This window comes from Macrobrachium rosenbergii, chromosome 10 (genome assembly GCF_040412425.1).
Source record: "Macrobrachium rosenbergii isolate ZJJX-2024 chromosome 10, ASM4041242v1, whole genome shotgun sequence".
NCBI lineage: Eukaryota > Metazoa > Arthropoda > Malacostraca > Decapoda > Palaemonidae > Macrobrachium > Macrobrachium rosenbergii.
This window is the reverse complement of record NC_089750.1, coordinates 43,699,261-43,726,526: the sequence shown is the minus strand read 5'-3', so window position 1 is coordinate 43,726,526 and position 27,266 is coordinate 43,699,261. Positions and strand designations below refer to the sequence as shown.

General features: G+C 37.9%; 1 protein-coding gene across 1 annotated transcript in view; it reads right to left on the bottom strand.

Annotated features, from left to right (window-relative positions):
* Top3beta (topoisomerase 3-beta) overlaps positions 1–27,266 on the bottom strand; it is a 306,736-nt gene that overhangs the window by 212,556 nt on the left and 66,914 nt on the right. The window contains 3 exon segments of the mRNA XM_067110195.1: positions 5,902–6,006; positions 13,685–13,889; positions 14,414–14,614. Coding sequence (XP_066966296.1) covers positions 5,902–6,006; positions 13,685–13,889; positions 14,414–14,614 — 511 coding nt within the window.

Sequence of the window (27,266 nt, the reverse complement as noted above, 5' to 3'; positions counted from 1 at the left end):
CGACACGAAATGCCGAGTAAACTTTGCGCCGGTTCCCGAACAACAAACCGGAATCCAACCCGACGCGATCCGACCCGTCGACGAAACATATGATGTTTGTAAACAAAAGTGTTTCGGTAACGCCGCCGCTAGTTGGCGTTGTTGGTGGCGTTCTTCCCACGCACATTTAAAAGCACTTAAAGCAGTGATTTTATACATTACAGTAGACTCTGAATGGAATTTACCATAAATTAATACAATCCTGAACGTACACAATGTTTATGTAATTACAGTAGTACCGCGATATGCCACCAGGACGGCGCTCTGGTTTGTTTACATTCGCGCTTGCCACAAGCTGCCGATGCCGACGTAACTTAAGACATTTTTCTTAATTTTTATAACAGACTCTACAGTACATTCGGCTTATTTTTAATATTGTTTTATTAATTTAATGTAATGACCAGGCTTGTTTTTCATTGTATTTATCATTAACAACAGTTTTTGTGCGTACCCGTTACAGTACATTCTGGAGTGCATATGGGCTGCCTAGCCTAGCCTGCAGCACTCGGTCTACCACTGGTAGGCCAATTTTTTTGATACAGTATGCATTTAAAACTGTAAGAAGACTTCTAATAAGGTAAGTTATTTAACTCTGAACTTATTTAATTGTAATGTGTATAGTGTTTTGTATAAAAGACAAGGTTGGAGTAGTGACTGGTGGTCAGGAACGGATTAATCCATTTTCAGTTATTTCTTATGGTCAAAATTGATTCGAATTCGACAAAAATCGAATCTCGACATTCCTTCTAGAACGGATTAGCGTGAAACTGAGGTACCACTGTATATATATTATATATATATATATATATATATATATATTATATATTTTATATATATATATATATATATATATATATATATATATATATTTATATATATATATATATATATATATATATATTATATATATATATATATATATATATATATATATATATATATATATATATATATATATATATATATATATATATATATTTATATATATATATATATATATATATATATATTTATATATATATATATATATATATATATATATATATATATATATATATATATATATATTATATATATATATATATATATATATATATATATATATATATTATATATATATATATATATATATATATATATATATATATATATATATATATATATATATATATATATATATATATATATATATATATATATATATATATATATATATATATATATATATATATATATATATATATATATATATATTATATATTATATATATATATATATTATATATATATATATATATATATATATATATATATATATATATATATATATATATATATATATATATATATATATATATATATATACATATATATATATATATTACATATATATATATATATATATATATATATATATATATATATATATATATATATATATATATATATATATATATATATATATATATATATATATATATATATATATATATATATATATATATATATATATATATATATATATATATATATATATATATATATATATATATATATATATATATATATATATATATATATATATATATATATATATATATATTATATATATATATATAGCACTTTGTTGGCGAGTCGGTTGAGCTTTAGACCGTCATTCGATGGGCCGAGTTCAATTCCGACCGCCGGATGATGAAGAGAGTTAGAGGAATTTATTTCTGGTGATAGAAATTCATTTCTCGCTATAATGTGGTTCGGATTCCACAATAAGCTGTAGGTCCGTTGCTAAGTAACCAATTGGTTCTTAGCCACGTAAAATAAGTCTAATCCTTCGGGCCAGCCCTAGGAGAGCTGTTAATCAGCTCAGTGGTCTGGTAAAACTAAGGTATATTTAACTTTATATATATATATATATATATATATATATATATATATATATATATATATATATATATATATATATATATATATATATATATATATTATATATATATATTATATATATATATATATATATATATATATATATATATATATATATATATATATATATTATATATATATATATATATATATATATATATATATATATATATATATATATACATGCATGTGTATTTGTTAATGTATGCATCACACTGAAGTAAACTCAGCGTCCACTTGCTTGCCCACCTTTCTCTTAAACTGTCTCTCTCTAGGTGATTCTTAAAATAAAAAAGGATTCATTTCAGCATTGCTAACAGGTGAGAGAGAGAGAGAGAGAGAGAGAGAGAGAGAGAGAGAGAGAGAGAGAGAGAGAGAGAGAGAGAGAGAGAGAGAGAGAATGTCAAATTTTTTATATACAGACATACCCCTAACTTACGCGAGGTTAGGTTCCGGAGCCCTCGCACAAGGTGAATTTTTGTGTAAGTTTGGCATGGTCTTTAAAAATGCTAATAAATGTTTATTTCTAGAGTTTAAGCACTAAATATGATCCTAGTCATCTCCCAAAGTATTAAGCTAACTTTTAAATGAACTAAAGTTTGTGTAATTTTATTTAAAATTTAGCTTATTACCATTAAAAAAGAAATAAATGGTTGACATAAAAATTGAGTACTGCACAGTTTCATAATAGCGCATTTACGGTAGATGTGTACGTATACTAATGTTACCCCTAATTTATGGGGTGCCATTTTCTTTTTCACTTAGAGTAAAAGCCGTTTTCTTTGCGTCACTAGGTAAAAACTTCATGCGTCACAGTCATAACAACAGTACAATTCAATAAAATAACGAAAACATGTACATATGTTCATAGAAGGTACTACATTACAGGTAAAATTCAATCAATTTAAAATTATATACTGTACAGGTAATGACGTACAGAGAAATAATAAGTTGTAAAAATATGTTTGAGCGCTAACTACGATTGATTGAGAGAGAGAGAGAGAGAGAGAGAGAGAGAGATACTTACATACTGTATACTGTAATACAGTGACTACTGCTTTTGTATCGTATTTATGCGCAAATATATAAATACAAATTTACCATTCTGATTTTACACCTAAAAACACAAAAACTTATAAAATAGTACTTAAAAATTAAACATACTCTCTGCAGGGGTATCATCTTTGAAAAGTGCAGTAACTTTGCAAAAGGGTATCACATCTTGTAAAAGTACACCAACTGAACGTGCTGTAATTACATGCACATACAGATTGCACCAGCACTTCTCTCCGAGGTTAACAAAGTAATTTTCAAAGAATGACAATTATACAACTCTTAGTTACATCTCTGATATTACATTAACGAATTCTTTTTATCAAATGAGCGTAACTGAACAACCTCATCTCAAGGTCATGTAAAGCCCTAGTGACAAAGACTTTGCGAATGGACATAACACTTGTATGTTATTTATGTGCAAAAATATAAATATAAATTTTCCATATCGATTTTACAGTTAAAAGCATGAAAACTTATAAATGTACTTCAAACATTAAACAAGCATTTCTGCAGGGGTATTATCTTTGAAAAGTGCAGCAACTTTGCAAATGGGTATCACTTCTTGTAAAAGTACACGAACTGAATGTGCTGAAATTACCTTTGCATCATATCTATGCATGTACAAAATTAAAAATAATACATTTTCATGAAGATTTTACACATAAAAGCATGAAATGCATTTTTCATACAGATTTTACACATAAAAGCATGAAATGTATTTTTCATACAGATTTTACACATAAAAGTATGAAATGCATTTTTCATATAGATTTTACACATAAAAGCATGAAATGCATTTTTCATACAGTTTTACACAAAAGCATGAAATGCATTTTTCATACAGATTTTACACATAAAAGCATGAAAACTTGTAAATTACTTCAAAAATTAAACATAACCACTTCTGCAGGGTTTCTCAAGAATTTCTTGTGTCTGTGAAAAAATCATGTATGCCAATTAGTTAGGTTCCAGTGAAAAGTTCGAATCGTGTAAGATCGAAGTATTACTGTACATTTTATATACAGTATACTGTACACTTTGGTTTTTATTTTGTGCACAGCAATGTAAAGTGTATTCTTCATTACTTATAAGTATAAACAGTACTGTGTAGTAACAAAATAAGAAAAAGTTACAAAATTGTCATTTTACATCCACAGTTTTTTTATTTTGTTACTGTATTTGCAAACTTCCAATATCTGTAAGGGCCTTGGATGTATTAATGATGATAAGTTTGTAAAGTTTACTCTAATATGATAATACCTACCTAACAATATCCACACAATTTAATTATTTGCAGCTCTAGCAACTTTATTATGAAGTTCCTGTGACTTCATTGACTTTATGATTTCCTGTTTCAATATCTGTACTTCTAAGTAATTTACTTTATTTACTGAACATTTTTTCCCATGAATCTCATTTAATGCAATGGATAAGTTCCTCTTCCAGAAAAACACTATTAATCTTAATCCAAAGTGGGAAATTTGGTATAATATATTAAATATATTGGAGATGATTCATAACATACCAACACTTGTCATATTCAGTGACCTCACAAGTAGGGGTACGTGTCTGTTTATTCAGTGCCTTGAGTTCAGTCACTTTTGAGATTCAGCATTTGTTCATATGGTTGGAAACCAAGGAGGTTTCATTCACAAGAGTATAAAGCAAAATCGACGACCCGAAAGTGATTTACAGGGCGCTTAGATACAGCATCACATGTCGGTGATGGAGATTTCCGTTGTTAAGCAAGGAACTTTTTGGTCTGGATATGATCAGTTTCACAGGCATGAAAAGGAAGCATACAAGCATATGTTTGTTATGGAATCACAAAGATGCGAGGACTCTGGTGGAGAGTTTTTCATTCCTTTTTGAGAATCATTAGTGCCTGGACTTGTGTTGGGACATGAGGGAATTGGAATTCCCTCTGCGGAATTTAAGCACTGAACTTTAAACTTACTAACCTTTACAAGTGTTACCATTATTATTTAGTGATTATTCTTTTTGACATTATCTAACATTATAACTCATTTATTTTTGTGTGTCTATAAACTAGAGTCTACTAGTGATGGTTCCGTTTTCCCCATGAATGTTTTAATGGACCCATGATTTTTTGGGGATAATATGCTCCTGGTTAAGTGAGCATTTAAATGGCCGATGGGGATAGTGGTCGTTTTAATGGAACGTAGACAGAAATGACTTTAAAAGTTATGTGTAACAGACTTCCATGAAATGGGGGATACCTTAAAACATGGTGGGACAGGAAATAATCCCCACCTTTCATATGTAACTTGCATCATTTTTCTCTTTATTTCGGGAGAATACTTAATGAATTTAGTATCTATCTTCTTAAATTCATTTTGCATGATTTGTTATCAAGCTAACTTAATAAACTATTGTTGTAGTTTAGGATTTGATTTATACACCTTTAGACAGGTTGAGTAATGAGAGAGAGAGAGAGAGAGAGAGAGAGAGAGAGAGAGAGAGAGAGAGAGAGAGAGAGAGAGAGAGAGAGAGAGAGAGAGAGAGAGAGACTCTGATGTTGACAACAAGATACCAATAGAACTTTAGGTAAGGCCCTATACCCGATGGGGGGAGGGGCTTTGCAAATATATAGTATAGCAATATATTTCCATTTTCCTATATGTAGACTATCACTTGAACTCCTTCAATGCATCTTGAATATTTTCGATTACAAACCATATTACTAAGTGAGCATTAAATTTCTTCCTTTGTTGCAAACATCATTCTTCAAACAGCTACTGCAGAAAAGGCATGACTGATGGTAATGTTATTCACTTTTAAAACTTTATATATGTACTACAATATCTGTAAGTGATGTAGGCTGTTAAATATCTAACTAAAAATAATAATGTACACTGTTTACCTTTGTGAAGCCAGGATCAATCAATTGCTTTCCACTTATACTAAAATTTTCTGAAGCAATTGTGATGTTAATTGTAGTGCTCAAATATATACAATCTGGCATGAGCTGAAAATAAAAAACAACATTAGAAATTATAATTTCCAAGCATTGCAATAAACACACCTCATGTCATATTTTATTATAAGTGGTAGAAACAGGATACACTACAGAAACAGAATCTGCATGTTATATGTAATTATTAGGTACTGGGTGGTCAGTTATCTGATAGCTAGTTTTATTGTTGCATTATTCAATCATTAAACTGCCCACAGAGTCAAAATTTCTAACCTCACAAAGCATATTTTTGTAACATTTTGATACTTCACATAATAAGAATAACCATCATGACATAAGCCTTGAACTGTAGATCAAAACTCTGATAGGCCATTCAAAATACAGGTGAGACATTATTTAATCATTAACCTAACCACAAAGTCAAAATTCCTAACTCTTACAATGGATATTTTTTTAATTTTTATATTTACATAATAAAAAATAATAAAAAAATCAGTGAGACATAAACTTTGAACTACACACCAAAACCCTGATAAACACGACAAATTACAGGTTATACAAGCAATGATGCAGCTCCATGCAGAGGTAGCAAGTTTTTATACTTCAAATGACATTAACTTTACAATTTAACTATAAAGGTGAAACATTAGCAATCAGAACCCTTACCCTGACAACACCACTCGACAGTGAATAAATAAACTCATCCCAATGAAAGCATGAATCAATACTGTACAAGAAATGAGTACCGCATAAAATGTAACCATGCAGGAAGGTATGTTTTCATCTGCTCCAGAAGAATTGGGCAAGATGGTTTCCACAGAAACAAACTGTCAAACCTTCACTGATTCTTCTCAAAAGTACTGCCAAATGTAATGGGAGCATTCATTTCAAATTACAGCAGGATGGTGTGACTTCGTTTTACACAAAATTGCAAATTTTAAAGTAATCTGTATTTTTCCTAACATACAAACCAGAAGGTCTTTACAGAGGATTTTGCTTGCGAATGCGAGCTGGAACAGCTGTTAACTTTCAAAGGCTATTAGCTACCGATGGTAGGGGGACAAGCCCACCCACTCGTCTGTCTGCACCCCACTTTGCCTTTTGGGCCAGGTACCAGAATGAGAAGTGGCTGAGGTGGGCTGTAAATGTAAAGGCCTTCAGGTTTGTATATTACGAAAAATACAAATTACTTTAAAATTTGCAATTTGTTCTCACACAAATACAAACCTTCAGTCTTATTATAGGATACTTACCCTTTGGATGGTGGATTCTGGGTAAATCTCTGAACCGACTGGAAGTTCTACCCAATCGGGAAAACTCTTCCTGGTCTTGAAGAGCTGAGGAAGGCATCCCGTGCCTCTGGTCCTTTGAACATATGAGATATTCAACTGCCAAGACTTCTGGGCTTGAATTAATGAGTTTGTGTCATTATTCCAAAGAAAAAGGCTTGGATGAACCCATAGCGTCAGAGACAATAAAAGGATTATAAAACCAATTGCTTTGTTTTATTGTCAACCCCTCTCTCCCCTTGCTAGAGAGGGGGAGAGGACTTGCATCTAATAATCTACTCTAGATTATAGACAGGATACTCAGTTATCTAGACTCACCTGCATGACACTCCAGTCCAGCATGTGACAGCTCGCCACCTACCTCTCTCTCGCATATGAGAGGAAAGGTAAAAGAGAAAAGGGAGGAGGCCAGTCACTCACACACATCCTGTCTTTTGCTACCATCACCTTAGGCAAGATGCTACCTGTCCCTCTAGGGGAGCCTGGTGAGCAACACATCTTGTTGAGCAGCCACCACAGGACATAAGAAAAATGTGTCAAGGACCTGTGGGCAATGTCCCGAAGGTAGAAGGATGTGAATGTGGTTTGTTGGGACCCCACTCCCGCCCTTAACCCTCTAACGCCGAGCCTCTATTTACAAAAACGTCTCCCGTATGCCAGCGGCGTTCTGGAGTTAGCGCCGAAGCGGAAAAAAAGTTTTTTTCAAAAAATCACAGCACGCTTAGTTTTTAAGATTAAGAGTTCATTTATGGCTTCTTTTTTTTGTCATTGCCTGAAGTTTAGTATTCAACCATCAGAAATGAAAAAAATATCATTATCATAGATAAATATTGAAATATATGACAGCGCAAAAAAAACATTTTCATATATAATTGTATACAAATCGTGCTGTGAGCAAAACGGTTAAAGCTAACGGGTTATTTTTTTTTCTTTGTATTGTACACTAAATTGCAATGATTTTGGTATATAACAAATTGTAAAACGATCAAAGCAACACAGAGAAAATATTATCACAAAATGATGCATGAATTCGTAAAGTGCGGGCATAAAAAAAAGTTTTTTTCAAAAATTCACCATAAATCAAAATATTGTGCTAGAGACTTCCCGTTTGTTGAAAAATGAAGCTAATTGATTGAATATTACTAGACTGTAAGTGTTTTAGCTTACAATTGCAGTTTTCGACCATTTCGGTCGAGTTAAAGTTGACCTAAAGTCGAATTTTTTCTATTTATCGTGATTTATATGAAAATATTTCAAAACTGATAAAAGCTACAACAATGAGTTATTTTCTGTTGTATTCTACATGAAATTGCGCACATTTTCATATATAAAAGTTTATGTAACGACTAATATAAAACGGTGCAAACATTATGACAACGTGACGAAAGAATTTCCGAGATGTTCGGCCGAGTTACCGCGCGGACGTAAGGAGAAAATTTTTTTAAAAAATTCACCATAAATCGAAATATTGTGCTAGAGACTTCCAATTTATTGCAAAATTAAGGTAAATGATTGAATATTACTAGAATGTAAGAGTTTTAGCTTACAATTGCGTTTTTCGACCATTTCGGTCGCGTTACAGTTGTCCGAAGGTTGAAATTTTGACAGTTATCGTGATTTGTGAAAATATTTCAAAACTGATAAAAGCTACAACCATGAGTTATTTTCTGCTGTATTCTAGATGAAATTGTGCACATTTTCATATATAAAAGTTTATGTAACGACTAATGTAAACGATGCAAACATTACGACAACGTGATCTAAAGAATTTCTGAGATATTCGCCGAAGTTACCGCAAGCAGACGTAAGGAAAGTTTTTTTTTTTTCAGAAATTCACAATAAATCGAAATATTGTGCTAGAGACTTCCAGTTTGTTGCAAAATGAAGGTACATGATTGGATATTACTAGAGTGTAAGATTTTTAGCTTATAATTGCGTTTTTCGACCATTTCGGTCAAGTTAAAGTTGACCAAAGGTTGAAATTTTGGCAGTTATCGTGATTTATATGAAAATATTTCAAAACTGATAAAAGCTACAACTATGAGTTATTTTCTGTTGTATTCTACATGAAATTACGCACATTTCCATATATAAAACTTTATGTAACGACTAATATAAACGGTGCAAACATTACTATTAGCGTGATCTAAAGAATTTCTGGCGGATGTAAGGAAAAAAGTTTTTTTTAAATTCACCATAAATCGAAATATTGTGCTAGAGACTTCCAATTTGTTGCAAAATGAAGGTAAATGATTGAATATTACTAGAATGTAAGAGTTTTAGCTTACAATTGCGTTTTTTTACCATTTCAGTCGAGTCAAAGTTGACCGAAGGTTGAAATTTTGGCAGTTATCGTGATTTATATGAAAATATTTCCAAACTGATAAAAGCTACAACCATGGGTTGTTTTTTGTTGTATTTTACATGAAATTGCACACATTTTCATATATAAAACTTTATGTAACGGCTAATATAAAACGATGCAAAAATTACGACAAAATGACAAAAGAATTTCTTAAATTTTCAGCCGAGTTACCGCATGGACGTAAGGAAAAAGTTTTTTTCAAAAATTTACCATAAATCGAAATATTGGAGCAACTGCGGCCAAGAGCTCGCCAGGACTAGCCAATCATCAAGATATCTCAGAAGACACATCCTACGTGAATGGGCCCAAGCTGCCACTCAGGTGAACACTCGGAGCGGTTGAGAGCCCAAAACAAAATGCCCTGAACTGGAACACCGTCCCAGCAAGGGTAAAGCAGAGGCACTTGCGAGTGGACTGGTGGATGGATATTTGAAAATACATATCCTTCAAGTCCACTGAGAGCATGAAGTCATACTCCCTGATGGCATCAAGAACAGACTGTACTGTTTCCATCTTGAACAGAGTCTGGTGAACGAACCGGAGAGAGATCTATGACCAGTCTCCAACCACCCGTCATCTTCTCTACGAGAAAATATGGTTGTAAAACCCCGGAGGCTGATTTGTCATAACTTCTGCAGTGCTTTTCTTCAGCATCACCTTCACCTCTTCCCACAAGGTTAGGTCCTTCAGCAAGCCGGGAACGTAAGTCTGGAAGCGGACCAGATCATTGGTGAGGGGAGGCAGGAACTCGAAGGATAGTAGATATCCTACCTAAAGGACATCCACTACCCAGGTTTCCGCTCCATATCGCAGCCATGTTGCCCAACGACTCGACAGGCAAACCCCTCACCAATGGCAGCAAGCGAAGAGGAATGCCACCCCTAGCATCCTCCTCCCTTCTTCTTACCCTTGCTCCCTTTCCTAGGACGGGAAGGGGGCTGAGGGCGCAGCTGTGCACCTTTCCTAGCAGGGGCAGAAGAAGACTGGGTTTTCCTCCGGGGCCCATGGAAGCCTGAGACTTCCTGGGACCCGAAGAGGAAGGGCCAGCCTGACCCAAAGGTCAGGCTGTAGTGCCACGCAAAGACCCAGGGGTCTTGGCCACTGCCTGGTGAACAAGCATGTCATTATTTTCGATCCTTAGCCTGTCCATCATGACCTCTACCTCTCCTCTAGGGAAGAGGGAAGTGGAACCCAGTACAGTACCAGTCCATTCCTGAGTGCCGATGCCAACTCCAAACTGACAAACCTGGCGACCTGAGACAACACAGTGTCTCTTTTCTTGAGCACCATGTTTGCCCACAGGTTAGCTGTCTGGTGGGTCAGGTAGGAAGTGGCCCTACCTCCAGACAACACCAGTCCCTCAATGCGGCTTCCTCCTCGGAAACATGAGACCCCAAAGAGGAAGAAGCAATCTTGGCCACTGCAAGGGAACTTGAGATCTGTCGAAGAAACTGTCTGGAATGCTGCCATGGCATTCGATTCCACTGATGCTGCCTCCTGCTGCAAAAGGGAAAGGAAACTCCTTCTGTACAGAGGAGGTCCAGCAAACTCAGACACAGACGAACCAGGTCTGGGTTAACCTGTTTTGTTGGCAAAGGCCTCTCCAAGGGATTGTAGTACTATTTCCTCTGGCAAGTGAGAGATTAAGGAAGTGTCTTGCATGATCAGGTGGACATAAGTGAGTTCTCCTACCCAGACACGAGAATTCACCTGGTCTAACCCCTTCAGCAAGTCATGACCATGGCAAGTCCATCAAGACTGGTTCCTTTTGGGGTCCCCCAAAAGCCTCAATGGCTGAAGAACAGTCCATGGGGAAAACCATGGTCTCTTCCTCGAGACCGTTAAACTGCCGTATCAAACAGACAATCTCAGAAAAAGTCCTCTGCAACTCGGGAGTGTCCAAGTCCTGGGGCATAGGACCCTTAAGCCCTTCTAGGCCACAGTCTTCCCGGGCTACTCCCTCTGCAGGAGAGTGACACTCACCAGAGCCCCCTGGTTATCTCTCTATCACTCGAGCATAAAACCGGTCCGGCCCGACCAAACACGGAGTATATGCTTCTGTGGTTGGGCTGGGATGGGAGCATGAATGGTACTAGACTGGAACCTTAGGCCTGTCCGACTCCTGGAAAACCCTGAGGAGGTGGAGGGGATAGGTGAGAGATCCCTAGCACCCTTACCAGACCTGTCAGAGGCCGAAGCCTTGGTAGGTGAGTACTATGGGGGGTTGTCAACCAGCAGTGACAACGGCCGTACATGTCAGGGAGAGCAGTCCCGTTTACGCGAACATGAACGGGGGCTTTTCCGAAGACGTGCTACAGTCTTCTTAGAAGCTGGAGCCTCTACAACAGAAGAAGACTGGACAGTGGACCTCCTCTTGCCTTCCCAAGGTGAGCGGGCATCACCTTTCCTGGACCCTTACATCTGTTCCCTTAGGAGAACGGGAAGGGGGTGAGTGAGCGCCGCACGCTCTCTACTCACTGTCACTCTCTGGGCTGTGGAAGCAGCTGGCCCCAAGTCCATAGACTGGGGACCCTTACTGGCCCAGGAAGGTGACTTCCCAGGACCAGTACCAGTGCGGCGGGGGTCTGCAGTGGGTGCTCCCATGCCAACAGCAACGGGAGCTGTAGTACTGGTAGTATCACTAGCGAGAGGCCCATAGCCTTCTCCATGGAAGAAGGCTGGCCGTCAGAAGCCCTACGGGACTTCTTACGGCTGGGAGAGGCAGCCATCTTCTATCTCCCATTACTAGCTTTGGAAGAAGGGGAGGAGGTGACAGCACACGATGAAGATGAAGATGATGAACATGAAGATGAAGACAAAGACAATGATTTCCGATTCCTCCTGTTCTACTTCTTCCGGTCGCAGCAGGGCTTGGACAGCAGGGTGAGGAGAAATATGTCACCAAGGGATGATGAAGCTGAGGGTAACACCTGTAAGCACACTACCGGAGGCAGGTGCGGTGTTATCAGTGACAGAGTGGTGGCCTTCAAGCTTATAGACATCGTAACCATAGAGGTAGTGACAGTTACAGTCGAAGCAGTTACTGGAAGGCCTTTGGAGGCCTTCAAGTGGGAGATCAATCCCTCCCTTTGGAGGCCTTCAAGTGGGAGATCAATCCCTCAACACTCGGCTCCCTAAGCCCCTAGTGCTTCACAACACCTGAAAGACAAGTCAGATTAGATGAGGCCATCTCCATTCGCCCCAAGGAGGAGTGTCCTACCAAGGACAGTTCCCCTACGAGCGAACGGAGACTGCTGGAGAGTAGTCAAACTGGTAAACCATTCCCCATTATGCTGGCTTTCTTTGACAAAACAGTAGGAGACAGCGAAGGAGAAACCACTCCCTTAGGAGTAGCAACAGCAGGTGGAAGCTTGGCCAGGGGCAAGAAGGAATCAGAGAGAATCTTCAATGTCACCAACAGGGTACTGCACTCTGATGACTACAGAGAAACTTTCTTCTCTCACTTCTTTTCCTGAGCAAACTCCACCCACTGTTCGTAAGGCCAGACTTGACGCTCACTACGTGGACCATTTTGATTATAGTCATGCTTCCTGCATGACGTACACAAAGTATGAGGGGTCTATAACAAGGAGAATCGTAGAGACGTCTTTACACGACGGCGGCCGAAAGCAAAGTGGAGTGCAGACAGACGAGTTGGCAGGGCTTTCCCCTACTGTCAGTAGCTAAAGACCTTATCTGAAAGTTAATGGCCATGACAGCTTGCGCTCACAAGCAAAATCCTATGTACAGACAGAAGGTTTGCATTTGTGTAGGAACAATACTACTGTATAAAAAAAATGCTTCTGTATCATAAAAACACTGAATTATTTTGACCGATACATTAGGTAAAACAAAATACGATGCGTGCACAGTATCTTGGCAATCACACTTCAGCATCTCATATATTGAAACTGTCAATTATCTAACTTGGTTCACACAATGTACAAATTGCATAACATCCTAATTCACAAAATACATTAGGAACAACGTAGCTTTTACTAGCTGAAACACATTCAACAATAAACCCTAAGTAAAATCTAGGATGAAATGAAAAGACTGAACAGGCAATACTTACTGTACCAATGAAATGTTTTGTAATATACTCATAAAGTCGCCATGAATCGTGATCTAGCTGGCTTTTGTCAGCACACCGCATAGGTGTAATGGGAGGGTGATCACCTGCATCATGACCCTTCTTGGGTCGCTGAATTCCTTCTTTCAAAATATCTCGCACAATGTGACCCCAGTCGCTATGATTATCTTGAATTCTTAAAGCTCCTCTACAGGGTAAGAAAGAGAAGGAAAAAAATTTAAAACATTTTCTTCTAGCAAAATAATATAAGTAAAGACCTAAAGCCCAAGAACTATAAACTGAATTAACGATAAATACTGCTACAGGCTGCAAGAAAAGAAGAGCACTATGCTAATTCTAGATTGCAAGATACAGCCATACAACATGTCTCTTTTATTCTGGCTAGCACCTCTTTGGCATCAGAAGAAAATTTATAAAGTCTTACTTCATATATGAAAATATTAATCAGAATGCAAAGAAATATAAATATTTAAAGTCATACACAGCCACATTATACAAAATAACGCTGATGATAACAGCAAGGAAACAAAGTACTTAAAAATGAGTTTTACATTTCACATGTTAAATGTGGGAAAGACACAATGGTATATTACCAAACTCCCCTAAAACCTAGAAGTATTTACAGGCTGCAACCAAACTACCTTTCACATAGCTAGATATACAGTATTTAGGGCCAAAGGCCTGGCACTGGAGCCACAAGGTTATACTCACTTAAGATCAAAATTTTCTGGATAATGTGTTGTCTCTGTTCTTGGATATGAAATATAACCTTGGGTGTATAATCTCTCAGCAATTGTCATAGCATGGTGAGGACCCATTCCAAGACCAGAACTGGCAACACGCATCAACTCTACAGTATTAAGTGCTAGAGGTCGAGGCTTTGCTTTCTCTTTCATTTCCACTCTCACAACTCTGAAATGATAAATTTAAAGACAAACAAATAAGATTTACAATGAAATATACAACTGCAGCTGAGTTTATATCAGTGCTGTATTTTGTGGTTAAAAAATCCCAGACACTTCAGTCCCAGTTCAAAATGAATACTGAAAGAAAACTCAGTCAGCTGCTAGCCCAGCACAGGCACATACTGCTCCCTGAGTCTTCAGCAGTCAACTGCCTCACTCTTTGACAGTGACACAATGTATATTGCTCACTGAAATCCCTATTCTTGAGAAACTGATTTCCTAGGATTGCCTAGGAAATCTGAATCACATAATCCATTTACTCAATTCTCATCAACTTCTGTTTTCTTTTATGCAATAAAAGAATTTGGAGAAAGAGAATTAATATGAGTACTTTTTCATGCCTGTTTGCAAGGAAAGTGCCACTTTGGCTCAGCTACTGCTACTTTCTCTTTAATGGTTTTGTGTGTGTGTGTGTGTGTGTGTGTGTGTGTGTGTGTGTTTAGCATTTTGGTGTTAACTAGTGCTATATGATAAGTGATAAATAGCTACAAAAGGTAGGCCAGTTAATTCATTTTCAAAATTAAGCATCCACTCACTTAACTGCAGACATTAAGATTTATGTAAATTAAATATGTATGTTCTATGATTAGTTATCTAATTGTTTTTATTTACAGGAGTATGCCCAATTTTATACTTTTTCCATTTTTCTCTTATTGTCAGGAAACTGATTTTGTGTGGTTTTCATTAATCGTAAGTACATTTTTCTTGAAGTAGTAATATCTCAACTCTCGAATCATTACTATCTTTTTGTATCTGGTATTGTGCCTTTCTCAATATATAGTTCATTGTATATCAAGTTTGTATCTTTCCTCTATATTACATTTCTCAAAATTCTGGAAGAGTTTTACACGTATTTGTATTTCCCTATTTGCTTAATCTTTGTTACAATGTACAATACAGACTGTATAATGTGCAGCATGATAAGGCTTGTAAGGTGCGTTTATTACGGTCTGATAGGGCCCATCATTTATTGTGCAGTTGTCTGAGCCAAGTCTGTTCCACTGAACTCATCTGTTTTCACTGCTCAGATTGCTCAGCATAAAAGTGCAACCTTCATCATGCCAAGGGAAGTCATAACGAATGGTTTAAATGTCAGGTTCCCTTCAGCCATGGAGTCTTCTGCTTCAAGATCTAGGCCCTTGGCAGAAATTTTGTCAGTGATTCTCATAAAGAAACTATCCTCTTTACTTTTCCTTCAAGAGCATTTACAGAGCTTGATAGTTAAGATTCTGCTACTACCACTTCCTATTCTCCTACTGAGATACAGGAAATCTACACTTGTACATAGAAGTTAAGAAATGCTAGATAGACCACCTATTGGAAGGACAGAAAGGTCCACAATGCAGAAACATACCTATGTCCATGCTCAGATACGTTCTTTGATGATCTTAGGAAATGCTTAGTGTCTCCAAAATCCTCCTTTCCCAGAGATAAGAACCAAACTAGTAAACAGAGAACACAGTGCCAGGTATGCTCCCAACCCAGGACCTGTTCTAGTTACCAATGCTGATATGATGTCAGGAGCCATGACCAGAGCAGCACAAGCAGACAGACTTGTAAGAACCAGCAGCGATGACAGCCACAAAAGGAAGAAGGCTGTGCCAGAGCCATGAAAACAGACAGGCTAGATACCCTGGACTAAACACCCAAAAATTGTAAGTGTCAGAAGCCATGGCCAGACCCAAGCAAGCAGATAGAAACTGCAATCACAGATCAAGTCCATGCCAGGACCAGACCCACACAGGCAGAGGAGCCTAGACCAGACCTACACTACTCAAGACCAAGCCTACAAACACAATTGTGTTTATCTTTTGGGTTGTAAAACTAGAAGGTGAAAAAATCCAGTAAAAATATAAATAAGAACAGCAGAAAATATATATATAAAAAATAATAAGCATAACAACATGAACCAAACCAAGCTGTAGCAAGTTCTATGACACCAGAGAATGAGTTTGTGCATTTGTATGTACCCTACACACACGATTGTTCTTATCTTTTAGGTTGTAAAAATAAAAATTAGAAAATATAGTAAAAATATAATGACAATGCATAAAATATAAATAAAAAATCAAAGGAGTTACAACATGAAACAAGCTGTAGGAAGTTCTCTGATGCCAGCAAATAAGTTTGAACATACGTACATACCCTACGCACATGATTGCGTTTATCTTTAATGTTGTAAAAATAAAAAATGAGAAAACCCAGTAAAAATATAAATGTGAATAGCATATGTAAATGAAAAAAAGAATATGCATAATAACATGCTGTAGCAAGTTCTCCGACTCCAGAAAAAGAGTTGTGCGTTGATACATACCTACCCACACAATTGTGCTTACCTTTTGGGTGGTAAAAGAAAAAATACCGTAAAAATAGATATGATAATAGCATAAAGTATACTGTAAACTAAAAAATCATAAGCGTTACAACACGAAACAAGTAAGCTGTAGCAAATTCTCTGGTGCCAGGGAACAAGTTTTTGCATTCGTTTGTATCCTACACACATGATTACATTTATCTTTTGGGTTTTAAAAATAAAAAATTATAAAATAAATTAAATATACACAGTATATGACAATAGCGTAAAATGCATTCGTACGTACCCTACACACACGATTGCATTTATCTTTTCAGTTTTAAAAATAGAAATTGAGAAAATCCAGTAAAAAATATAAATGAGAATAGCGCAAAATATAATTGAAAAAATAATAAGCATAACAACACAAATCAAAACAAGCTATAGCAAATTCTCTGGAGCCAGCAAATGGGTTTGCATTTGTGCATACCCTATGCACATGATTAACTTTATCTTTTAGGTTTTGAAAACAAAAAATGATAACGTAAATTAAATACACGTAGTATATGAGAAGGGCGTAAAATGCTTTTGTACGTACCCTACGCACACGACTGCATTTATCTTTGGGTTTTAAAAACAGAAACTGAGAAAATCTAGTAAATATATAAATGAGAACTGCATAAAACATAAAACAGTAAGCGTAATAACACAAACCAAAACAAGCTGTAGCAAGTTCTCTGACACCAAAGAATGATGTTTGTGCATTCGAACATACAATACGCACATGACTGAGTTTCTATTTTAAGTTGTAAAAATAAGAAAAATTACAAAATACACTAAAAATACAGATGATAGTAGCATAAAATATAAATTTAAAAAATCATAAGCATAACAAGTTCTCCGACAGCAGAAATTGAGCTTGTTTGTTCATAGATACAGTGCTCCCCCATTTTTATGCAGGGGCAGGTTCCAGAATCTACCGCGGAAATGCAAAACTCCCCTCTACAAATGCTTATAACTGGCTTATAACTGCCAAATACCTTGTATCCCTTAAACTAAAAAGCTTATAACAGCCTTTTTTAATATTTCACAGCTTAATTTGACAGTTCAAACAAATATACAGTAAACCCCCAGTATTCGCGTTCTCACGATTCGTGGACCCACGTATTCACGGATTTTTCATTAGAACATATCTACCCATTATTTGCGGAAAACTCGCCCATTCGCGTTATTTTTCACCGAGATATATTCACTAAATACAGTAAACCACCCTTATTGCGTTCTCACAATTCGCGGACTCACGCATTTGAGGGTTTCTCTGTGGAATATATCTACCCATTAATCTTGGAAAATTCGCCCATTCACGGTATTTTTCACTGAGAAATATTCACTAATTACTGTATTTTCATATAATTTTCATGAATTAAAGCACTTTTTGTGATAAAACTATTAAAATACTCAGGTATAAGCATTTTTACAGGATTTTTCTTGTGTTTCAACTCTCAAAATGGGCAGTTCTAAGTGTTTTTGGAGGGGTTTTTAGTATTCGCGGGTTTTAGCTATTTGCGGTGGGGTGCGGTACACATCCCCCGCGAATACGGGGGTTCACTGTACAGTATTTTCATCTCATTTTCATGACTAAATGCACTTTTTGTGATAAAACTATCAAAATCCAATATGACAATAATATTTCTAAAATATTTTTAAATTTTGCGCGGGCGCAGGCAGCAGCATAATCAGGCAGTGAGAGAGACCAAATTACAATAGACAACTTTTCCTCCATCTCTTTATCCCATCTTCTAGTTAAAAAAGTAAAAAAGAATGATAAAAGTATTGTTAGTAACGTTATACTCTTGTGTAAATGTGTACAGCCATAAACAACCGACCAAGAAACTGTTGTTTTGCTTATAACAGAATCAGATAACAATAGTCGTTTACATGTATTTCAACCATCGTACGGTAAATAAACAATCACCATAGGTTATGGCACAAATGAAGTTAAGTAGAATAGGACTGACATATTTTTACATTAAACCCTTCTTCAGTATGGATAAAAGATCCTCAAGGAAATATACTGCTAAATCCAAGCTGCAAGTTGTAGCTGAAGCTGAGACAACAATGTTCAAGCTGCTAATGACTATACTGTAAATTATCATGCATCAGCAACATGGATGAAACTCGATCGTAATTAAAATGGGAGAGAAAGTATTTTCATCAAAACTACTGGGCATGAAAGAACATATCACTGCTATTTTTACTCTGATAAACAATAAATACGTAAAGCACGTATTATGATGAAATCAAGTGAAAATAGCGAACGGAATCTTGAATTTTTTTTTACACAAAACAAACTCCCCCAAACGGCCATCATCAATCATCATCTATTAACGAAAATAGATAAATTAATTTCACAACGAGATGTATTTTAGTTATATTTCAACTTAAAAACCCTTCATGAACGAAAAATAAACTTGCCCCTTATAAATAAAGTATCTAGGCTCTAGAGATTCATTTACGCTAACTAGAAGCAAGAAGAGCGCTCTGAACTGAGTTAAATTCGGCGAAATAAAGCCACGTAAACATTTCCAAACCAAAACATTGATTGCTATGATAGCAATTTATAATACAAAAGCGATATAAGAATATATATACAATATGAATGGATACAGTGAATTAGGGCATAACATTTTAAAAGATCCATGGAAAAGATGCATATTCGTTATGCTGACGTTTGTATAATACGATATGTGAATATAGAGTACAGTATAATGTAGGCTACGCTACTGTGTATGTATAAAATATACTGTAGTGTAGGCTAAGCTAATTATTGTTTGTTATTCAATTTCTCTTTGTATTGAATTATCATAAGTCACTTTGCATGAACCTCCAGAATTAGCTGATTATATAGAGTATATTTTATCGCGTAGGCTAGGCTACCATAAATGTATACAGTACATGGTGCCAAATACCCTAGTGTAGGCTAGGCTATGTTCGAGATACGTTTTGGTATTTCTTATGTTTTTCCAACAAACAATGGTTTTTTTTGGAACCTAACCCCATTGTAAGTAGGATAATACCTGTATAAGCATTTTTAGTTTGTTCTGTGTGTGTTTGAACTATCAAAATAGGCAGTTCTAAGTGTTTTTAGAAGGGTTCTAAGTATTTGCTGGTTTTAGTTATTCATGGGGGTGTGTGGTATGCATCCCCCGAAAATACGGGGGGTTTACTGTACCTTAAATTATCATACTAAAGCAATTAAATATCATTTCAAACAAAAATACACCAAATCATCATCCCAAAACACCCAAAGTAACCTTACATTACAGTACACTCCAGCTGCTGTTACTCTTAAGAGGCTATATGCACCCCTAAAACACTTATAACTGCCTAGACAAAAATATACCTCAAACTATCATCCCAGAACACCCTAATATCATTTCAAAGTCATGCTGCAAAATTACTGTTACTCTTAAGTATCCCCTATCATTCAGACACGCATGTTTTCTTTGGCCTACGCAACTTTGTGCATCATTCTGTGCATACTGTAATGCACTGGGCGTACATTTTACGTATATTGATATTTCCCTGTGTAAATGATATTTACTGTACAGGTACATATTTTAGGATAGTACTGTTACTGTATAGAGCATCTAAAATATGTGGGTAGTTTAGAACGATGGGACACACACCTCCAAACAGAATGCTAGGTTTGTTACATCATGTTAGTATTTTTGTGATTACATACAAATACATTTATGATAAAAAACATGATTTACTACATTAAATTCTTGGTTTACGTCATTTTGTGGTTAGTCCTCACCATCTCCCATAAATTTATTAAAAAATTCTTGTGCCATCATTCTCTCTCTCTCTCTCTCTCTCTCTCTCTCAGTATACATATATTGTACTGAGAAAACACAGCAAAATACCTAAGAAACGTTATTTCACTTACAGAATCTATTTATACTATATTGATCTAATCATCATAAAAATATTTAAAATTTGAATTTCATACATAGGCTCCAGTAGCAATTTTTCTGTGATGACATAATCTCTCTCTCTCTCTCTCTCATATATCAGTACTGTACTGTACATATTCTTTAATGAAAATATCAATTACTGTACCGTATGCATAAAAAAACATGAAAATAAACAAATCCAGCAATTCACGACAGATCGACATAGGTAGCATTGCCATATTTTTTGCTTTACCCGATTTATTTCATCACAAGTTTAGTTGACTATGATTATCACACATATAACAGTGCACAAGAGAATATTTTATCACTGTTGATGTTTCATCTCTAATCACCGTAAAAATATTTAAAATCCGAATTTCATACGTAGGCAACTCTCAACATTCTCATCCCAGCCATAGTTTACGTGCCTTTAGTTCTTGTCCCCAGCAAGTTACTGTGCTTTGATGTACGTACAAACATTTAAGTTTTCTCTCTCTCTCTCTCTCTCTCTCTCTCTCTCTCTCTCTCAAACAGTATACATACTGTAGTACTTTAATGAAAAAAAAAACAGCAAAATATCAATGAAACATTATTTCAAAAACAGAATTCATTTATACTGTGCTTAGACTTCGATGTAAAAACCACAGCTCTCTCTCTCAGTATACATATATTTTAAAGTAAAAATACAATTTCTGGGCTCGACCTGTGTCACCCAGTGAAATGGTTCCAATAGCACACATTTCTAGGTATAACTATTGAGTTATACCTAGAAATGTGTGCTACTGGAACCATTTCACTGGGTGACACAGGTCTTCCCCCAGAAATAGATTTTTCCTTTGTCAAAATCCCTTAATTAGGGAATAAATAGTGTTGCTCTACAAAAAAAAAACAAATTAATCATAATTTTTGAGATATGGCTCAAAAAAAAACTGCAAGTTAGTGAAATTTCCCCAGCGGACAAGTGACTGTGTTTCACAAAAATCCATGACAAAGTGAACCGAACCATGAACTTGCACAGGACGATTGGGGGAAGACAAGACCACTGTAGTCTTTTTCTTGGAAAGACCTCTTCGAGGTCGAGAGATGAACAGACATGACACATCAGCACCAGGAACACGTTTGCAAGCAGGAGAGCCACATGCGTAGTCGGAAGATGACAGAGAAACAGAAATGGTCCTACAGTTCTTCCGGCAAGGAGCAGCGACGAAGTCCCTAATCCTCCAACGTCTGACGGGGGGGGAACTGGACAGGTGAAGATGAAGACGAAGAGGACGAAGAAGACGATAATGGAGAGGAAGGTCTGTGGCCCATCTTCTTCAAAACACATCTGTACCTCTCACGGAAAACGATGTTGACTCTGTCCAATACAGCCTGAATGATAGAGTCTGGAGACAGAGCAGGAGCAGATGTCATCATCGCAGAGTATACCGATGGCAGCTGAGAAGTCACAGGGACTGAGGCTCTAAGCGCAGCAGCAGGGAGAGCCGCTGGTCTGGAAACTGTCAAGGCAGCTGAGCTGGGACCCTGAGAAGACGTAGCTTTAGCAGAAGTTGACCCAAGATGATGCACAAGGAAGTCCGATGGCAGACAAGGCGTACCAGGAACAGCAGCACTCAACCCAAAAGAGCAATGGGCAGGAGGACTGGGAACTGTCACGGCGGCCAACACGGGAACGTGAGAAGACATGAAGTGGGATAACTAGTGCAGCAGATAATTGCATATTTCATAAGAATCGTTCAGATAGTGAAACAAGCATGAAATTTTGCACAAGTGCTCTTTAAAGTTCCCTCTATCAGAAAAGGGCGCTGGCCACGCAAAAAATTTAATATGGCGGCCAAATTCCAAGATGGCGGCCAGTATCGACAGATTTTGGCTAATTTTTCACTAGAATGGCATGTATTTGCTTCTGGCAATATGGTAAAGCTCTTCCATACTATTTCTTGTGAATATTATGTTTCTGTAGCTTCCCAGTACAGTTTACCTTTAAATATGGGGGCTATATGGCTGCCAAGAAAAGGTAGAAACAATAATTATAATGAGAAATAATGCCCGTTCAACAATTATCGTTTTAAGCATGGATCTTGGTTTCTGTGGTTTTAGATCCTAATGAGGCCATCTCTTTCGAATAACTCATCAATTTTGAAGGAAAATTAATAAATGTAAAAGAGTGTATGTCTGCACACAACCAGGGCACACTGGTGACATCACTGCTGTGTAACTCAGCATGGGGTTCAGTGCCAGCTAATCCAGCTTTACTAATCCTGTAGTCTTAGACTAGTAGTTGTAGTATAGTTTAGTTTAGTGTCCCAAATGCTTTCTAACAGCCCCAGACCAGCTATAGTTAGATAGCCGCACCTGAATAGACAGGATGTGCCAGCGCGAGAGCCGAGCCAAGGGTATGGGGGCTGTACATGATGGTTCATGTACTTACCCGGATGGTGTACAGATCACACGGGACTTAAATGGCACTGGATGAATGATCGGGCTAGGTGTAGGGAGACCGAACCTAGTTGAATCCCATACAGGAATGTGTGCTTTGTTTAAGGTGGTAAAAGGATAACCCTCGGCCTTAATCAAAAGTGAAATCATGGCAGAATGTGATGCCAATCCAATATTGAGCAGTAGAAAAACAAACTGGAGTTTGTGTTGTCTTTGTCAGAAGGACAAAAGAGGTGAGCACTTGACATCACCTCCAAGTCATCATGTCCTAGACCATGATGGGTACACAATGCTGGCAAGGAACATTCCCATGTTCAGTGAAATTAATGAAATGCCACTGATAATGGATCCAGCAAGGCTGGATGAAGGTGATGGCATAGAGGCCACTCTCAGGAAAAATGCAGCAAAATACCATGTGAACTGTCGCTTGTTGTTTAACAACACTAAACTGGACCGTGCAAGAAAGCGACAATCCAATGACCAGACCAGCAACACTGAGACTAGTCGTGCAAAACTGCGCCGAACCAGTCATGACAATGAAATTTGCATTTTCTGTGAGAAAGTGGCACCTGCATCTGATCTCAGACAGGCTAGTACTAAGGGCCTTGACTTGAAATTGCGTGAATGTGCAGAGATACTTAGTGATGGCAAGCTCCTTGCTAAGTTGACTGGTGGGGATGTCATTGCACAGGAGTTTAAGTATCACCATGCCTGTCTTTGTGCCCTCTACAACAGAAAAAGGTCCTACCTGAGGAGCCTTGAGAAAGACCAAGGTAGCACTGAGTCAGAATCAGATGTGTATCCACTAGTTCTGTCAGAACTGATGACATACATTGTTGAAAACAACCTTTGTTCAGATGATCCAGTCACATTTCAGCTGGCAGATATTTGCCACCTCTACCAACAACGTCTGGAACAATTAGGTGTAGAGTCACCAAGTGTAAATTCCAAGAGACTCAAAGACAAACTTCTGGCAGAAATTCCAGAACTTGAGGCTCATAAATCTGGCAGAGATGTATTACTTGCATTTCAAAAGGATGTGGGAAAAGCACTTGCTCAATCATCTGATCTTTCAGAGGCAGTTATCATTGCTAAAGCAGCAAATATTCTCAGAAAGTCTATACTTGATCATCAGTCACGGTTTGATGGCACATTTTCTGAGGCTTGTGTACGAAATTCTGTGCCTCCTCTCCTGCTCCAGTTTGTAGGGATGGTTGAGCATGGGGCTGACATCAAGTCACAGTTACGATTTGGAGCATCAAAGTCAGACCAGGCCATTGCACAGCTCATGCAGTTCAACTGCTACTCCCGATACAAAGAGGAGCAACAACTCATAGACACTCCAAAGACAGAGAAACACCATTCCCAGTCTACATGGGACTCTCAGTCTATGCCAAAACCAGGAAGAGAAACCTGGTTGAAATGCTACATCAGTATGGCCTCAGTATCTCTTATGACAGAGTACTGGAGGTCTCTGCACAGTTAGGAGATGCCACAGTTAGCAAATATGTGGAGGAGGGTGTGGTCTGTCCCCAGTACTGCGAAAAGGGTTGTTCACCACTGCAGTGATGGACAACATCGACCACAACCCATCTGCAACTACTGCCACTACCTCCTTCCATGGAACTAGCATCTCCATATTTCAGCACCCCACCAAGGAGAACACTGGACAGGAAAGACAGCAACTAAAGTTTGCACCTGAGAAAGTGAGGTCGGTGCCTGAATTGCCGGACACATTCACAAACATCTCACCAGCTTCCTTTCAAACAAAGAACCCTGTGCCACCAAACACTGCAATACCAAAGCCACCCACAGATATCTTGGGGCCACAGCTTGCACTGGAGTATCAGTGGCTAGACAAGGTCATAGTCACCCAGGAAATAGATGATGCAGTGAATCTGACGTGGTCAGCTCATCACGCTTCAATGAAGAGAAGCCCAGAATTTGAAGTAACCATAACTTCATTGCTTCCTCTCCTGCGTGATCAGGCTCATTCTGTTGCTACGATCAAACACGTGATGCAGAAAGTGCAGGATGTCACTGATTTTCTGAACCCTGGCCAGATACCCATAATCACATCTGATCAGCCAATCTATGCCGTAGCAAAGCAGGTGCAGTGGCAGTGGCCTGATCAGTATGGCGAAGACAAGTATCTGGTAATGTTTGGTGGTCTGCACATTGAGATGGCAGCAATGACATCTCTGGTACTCTTCTTCATGGCAGTGGTTGGACAGGAGCTCTGGTGGAGGCAGGAGTTGCTTCATCTGGAACTGCAGAATCCTTCCTGTCAGCTGCAAGTGTAACCAGGACACGGCAGATGCACCAGGTTACAGCCTCTAGTTTGTACAAACTCCTGAGGACAGCATACACTGACTACTGTGCTGAGAAAAAGCAAACAACAATGAGCAGGCATTAGAGTTTGAGGAGTGGTGTGACCTTCGAAGACAGCAGAGTCCACAGTTCCACTTCTGGCACATGGTGTTGTCTATGGAACTTGTGATATTCCTACTGATCAGGTCCTTCCGTGAGGCCAATTTTGTCCTCTACTGCCAGGCATTGCATGAGCTGATACCCTACTTCTTTTCCAACAATAATACAAACTATGCTCGTTGGCTGCCTATTCACCTCAGGGACATGCTTACCCTAGAGAGTTCACACCCAGAGTTGCACAAGGAGTTCAAGGCTGGCAACTTTGTTGTGCACAAGACCAGTCGCCAGTTCTCAGCAATGGCTCTTGACCAAGCTCATGAGCAGACCAATGCCTTTATAAAGGCTGATGGCGGAGCCATTGGGCTGACTGAAGATCCGTCAGCACTCAGAAGATGGATGGTGGCTGGCCCAGAGATCATCCGCTTGGTGTCTGCATACGAAACAGAGGTTCAAAGTAAGGAGTCTAATGAGCAGACAACACACCATGAACAAACACCTCATGCGCAGAAGACATTCTTGGAGAGAGTCAGCAAGCTGTCATTGGCTTTGCAACACTTGGGAAGTCCTTTTTCAGGAAGAGAGCCAGGATCTGTATTCCATTGACAACAAAGACATTGCCCACCCCAGCTCAGCAGAACTTCTACAGACACACCTTGACAGAGGCCGCACTAAATTTCAGAAGTTTTCAGACTCTTTGGCAAACAATGCAGTCTCCTTCTATGAGCCGATAAAGAAGAACAGAACTGACTTCTTCAGGCAAGAAGCTGCTCCTGTAGAACAGTCAAAGCAGAAACTTCTGAAGGAGGATTGCCAGCTTTTCTCAAAGCTATTTATATCCTGTCAGAGCCGTGAATGTGATCTGCAGGAATTCTTCCAGCACGAGAATCAAACATTCCCAGCTTCCCTTAGTGAGGGTGGTAGGCTGTACACATGTCAGAAGTCTCAGCTGACCTCGGTCCTGGAGAGTCATGTTACACTAGAAGACAAAGAACCAAAGACTGATGTCCTCATTGTAGATGGATCAGCTTTGGTCCATGCCTTGCCACCAAAGAAAGGAAAGACCTTTGAGGGCTATGCACTTTGCGACTTCTTGCCTGTGATACAATCCTATAGCAGCAAGTACACATCATCACATCTTGTATTTGATGTATACAATACATCCAGCCTCAAAGCTGAGACCAGGCTCCAACGTGGTCAAGGAGGAAGGCGCAAGGTGACAGACAAGAACACAATTCCATCCAACTGGCGCAATTTCCTAAGACACGATGCCAACAAGACAGAGTTGTTCCAGTTCCTGGCAGACAAAGTTGCCCAGATGTCTGCCACAAATGTTGTCATTGCCACGAAAGGGTCTGCTGTCCTCAGCACTCATGAGGCTAGTCTTCAGGGACTGGAAAAGTGCTCTCATGAGGAAGCTGACACCGCATCTTTCTCCATGCCAAATATGCCACAGAACATGGAGCCAAGACCATCACGGT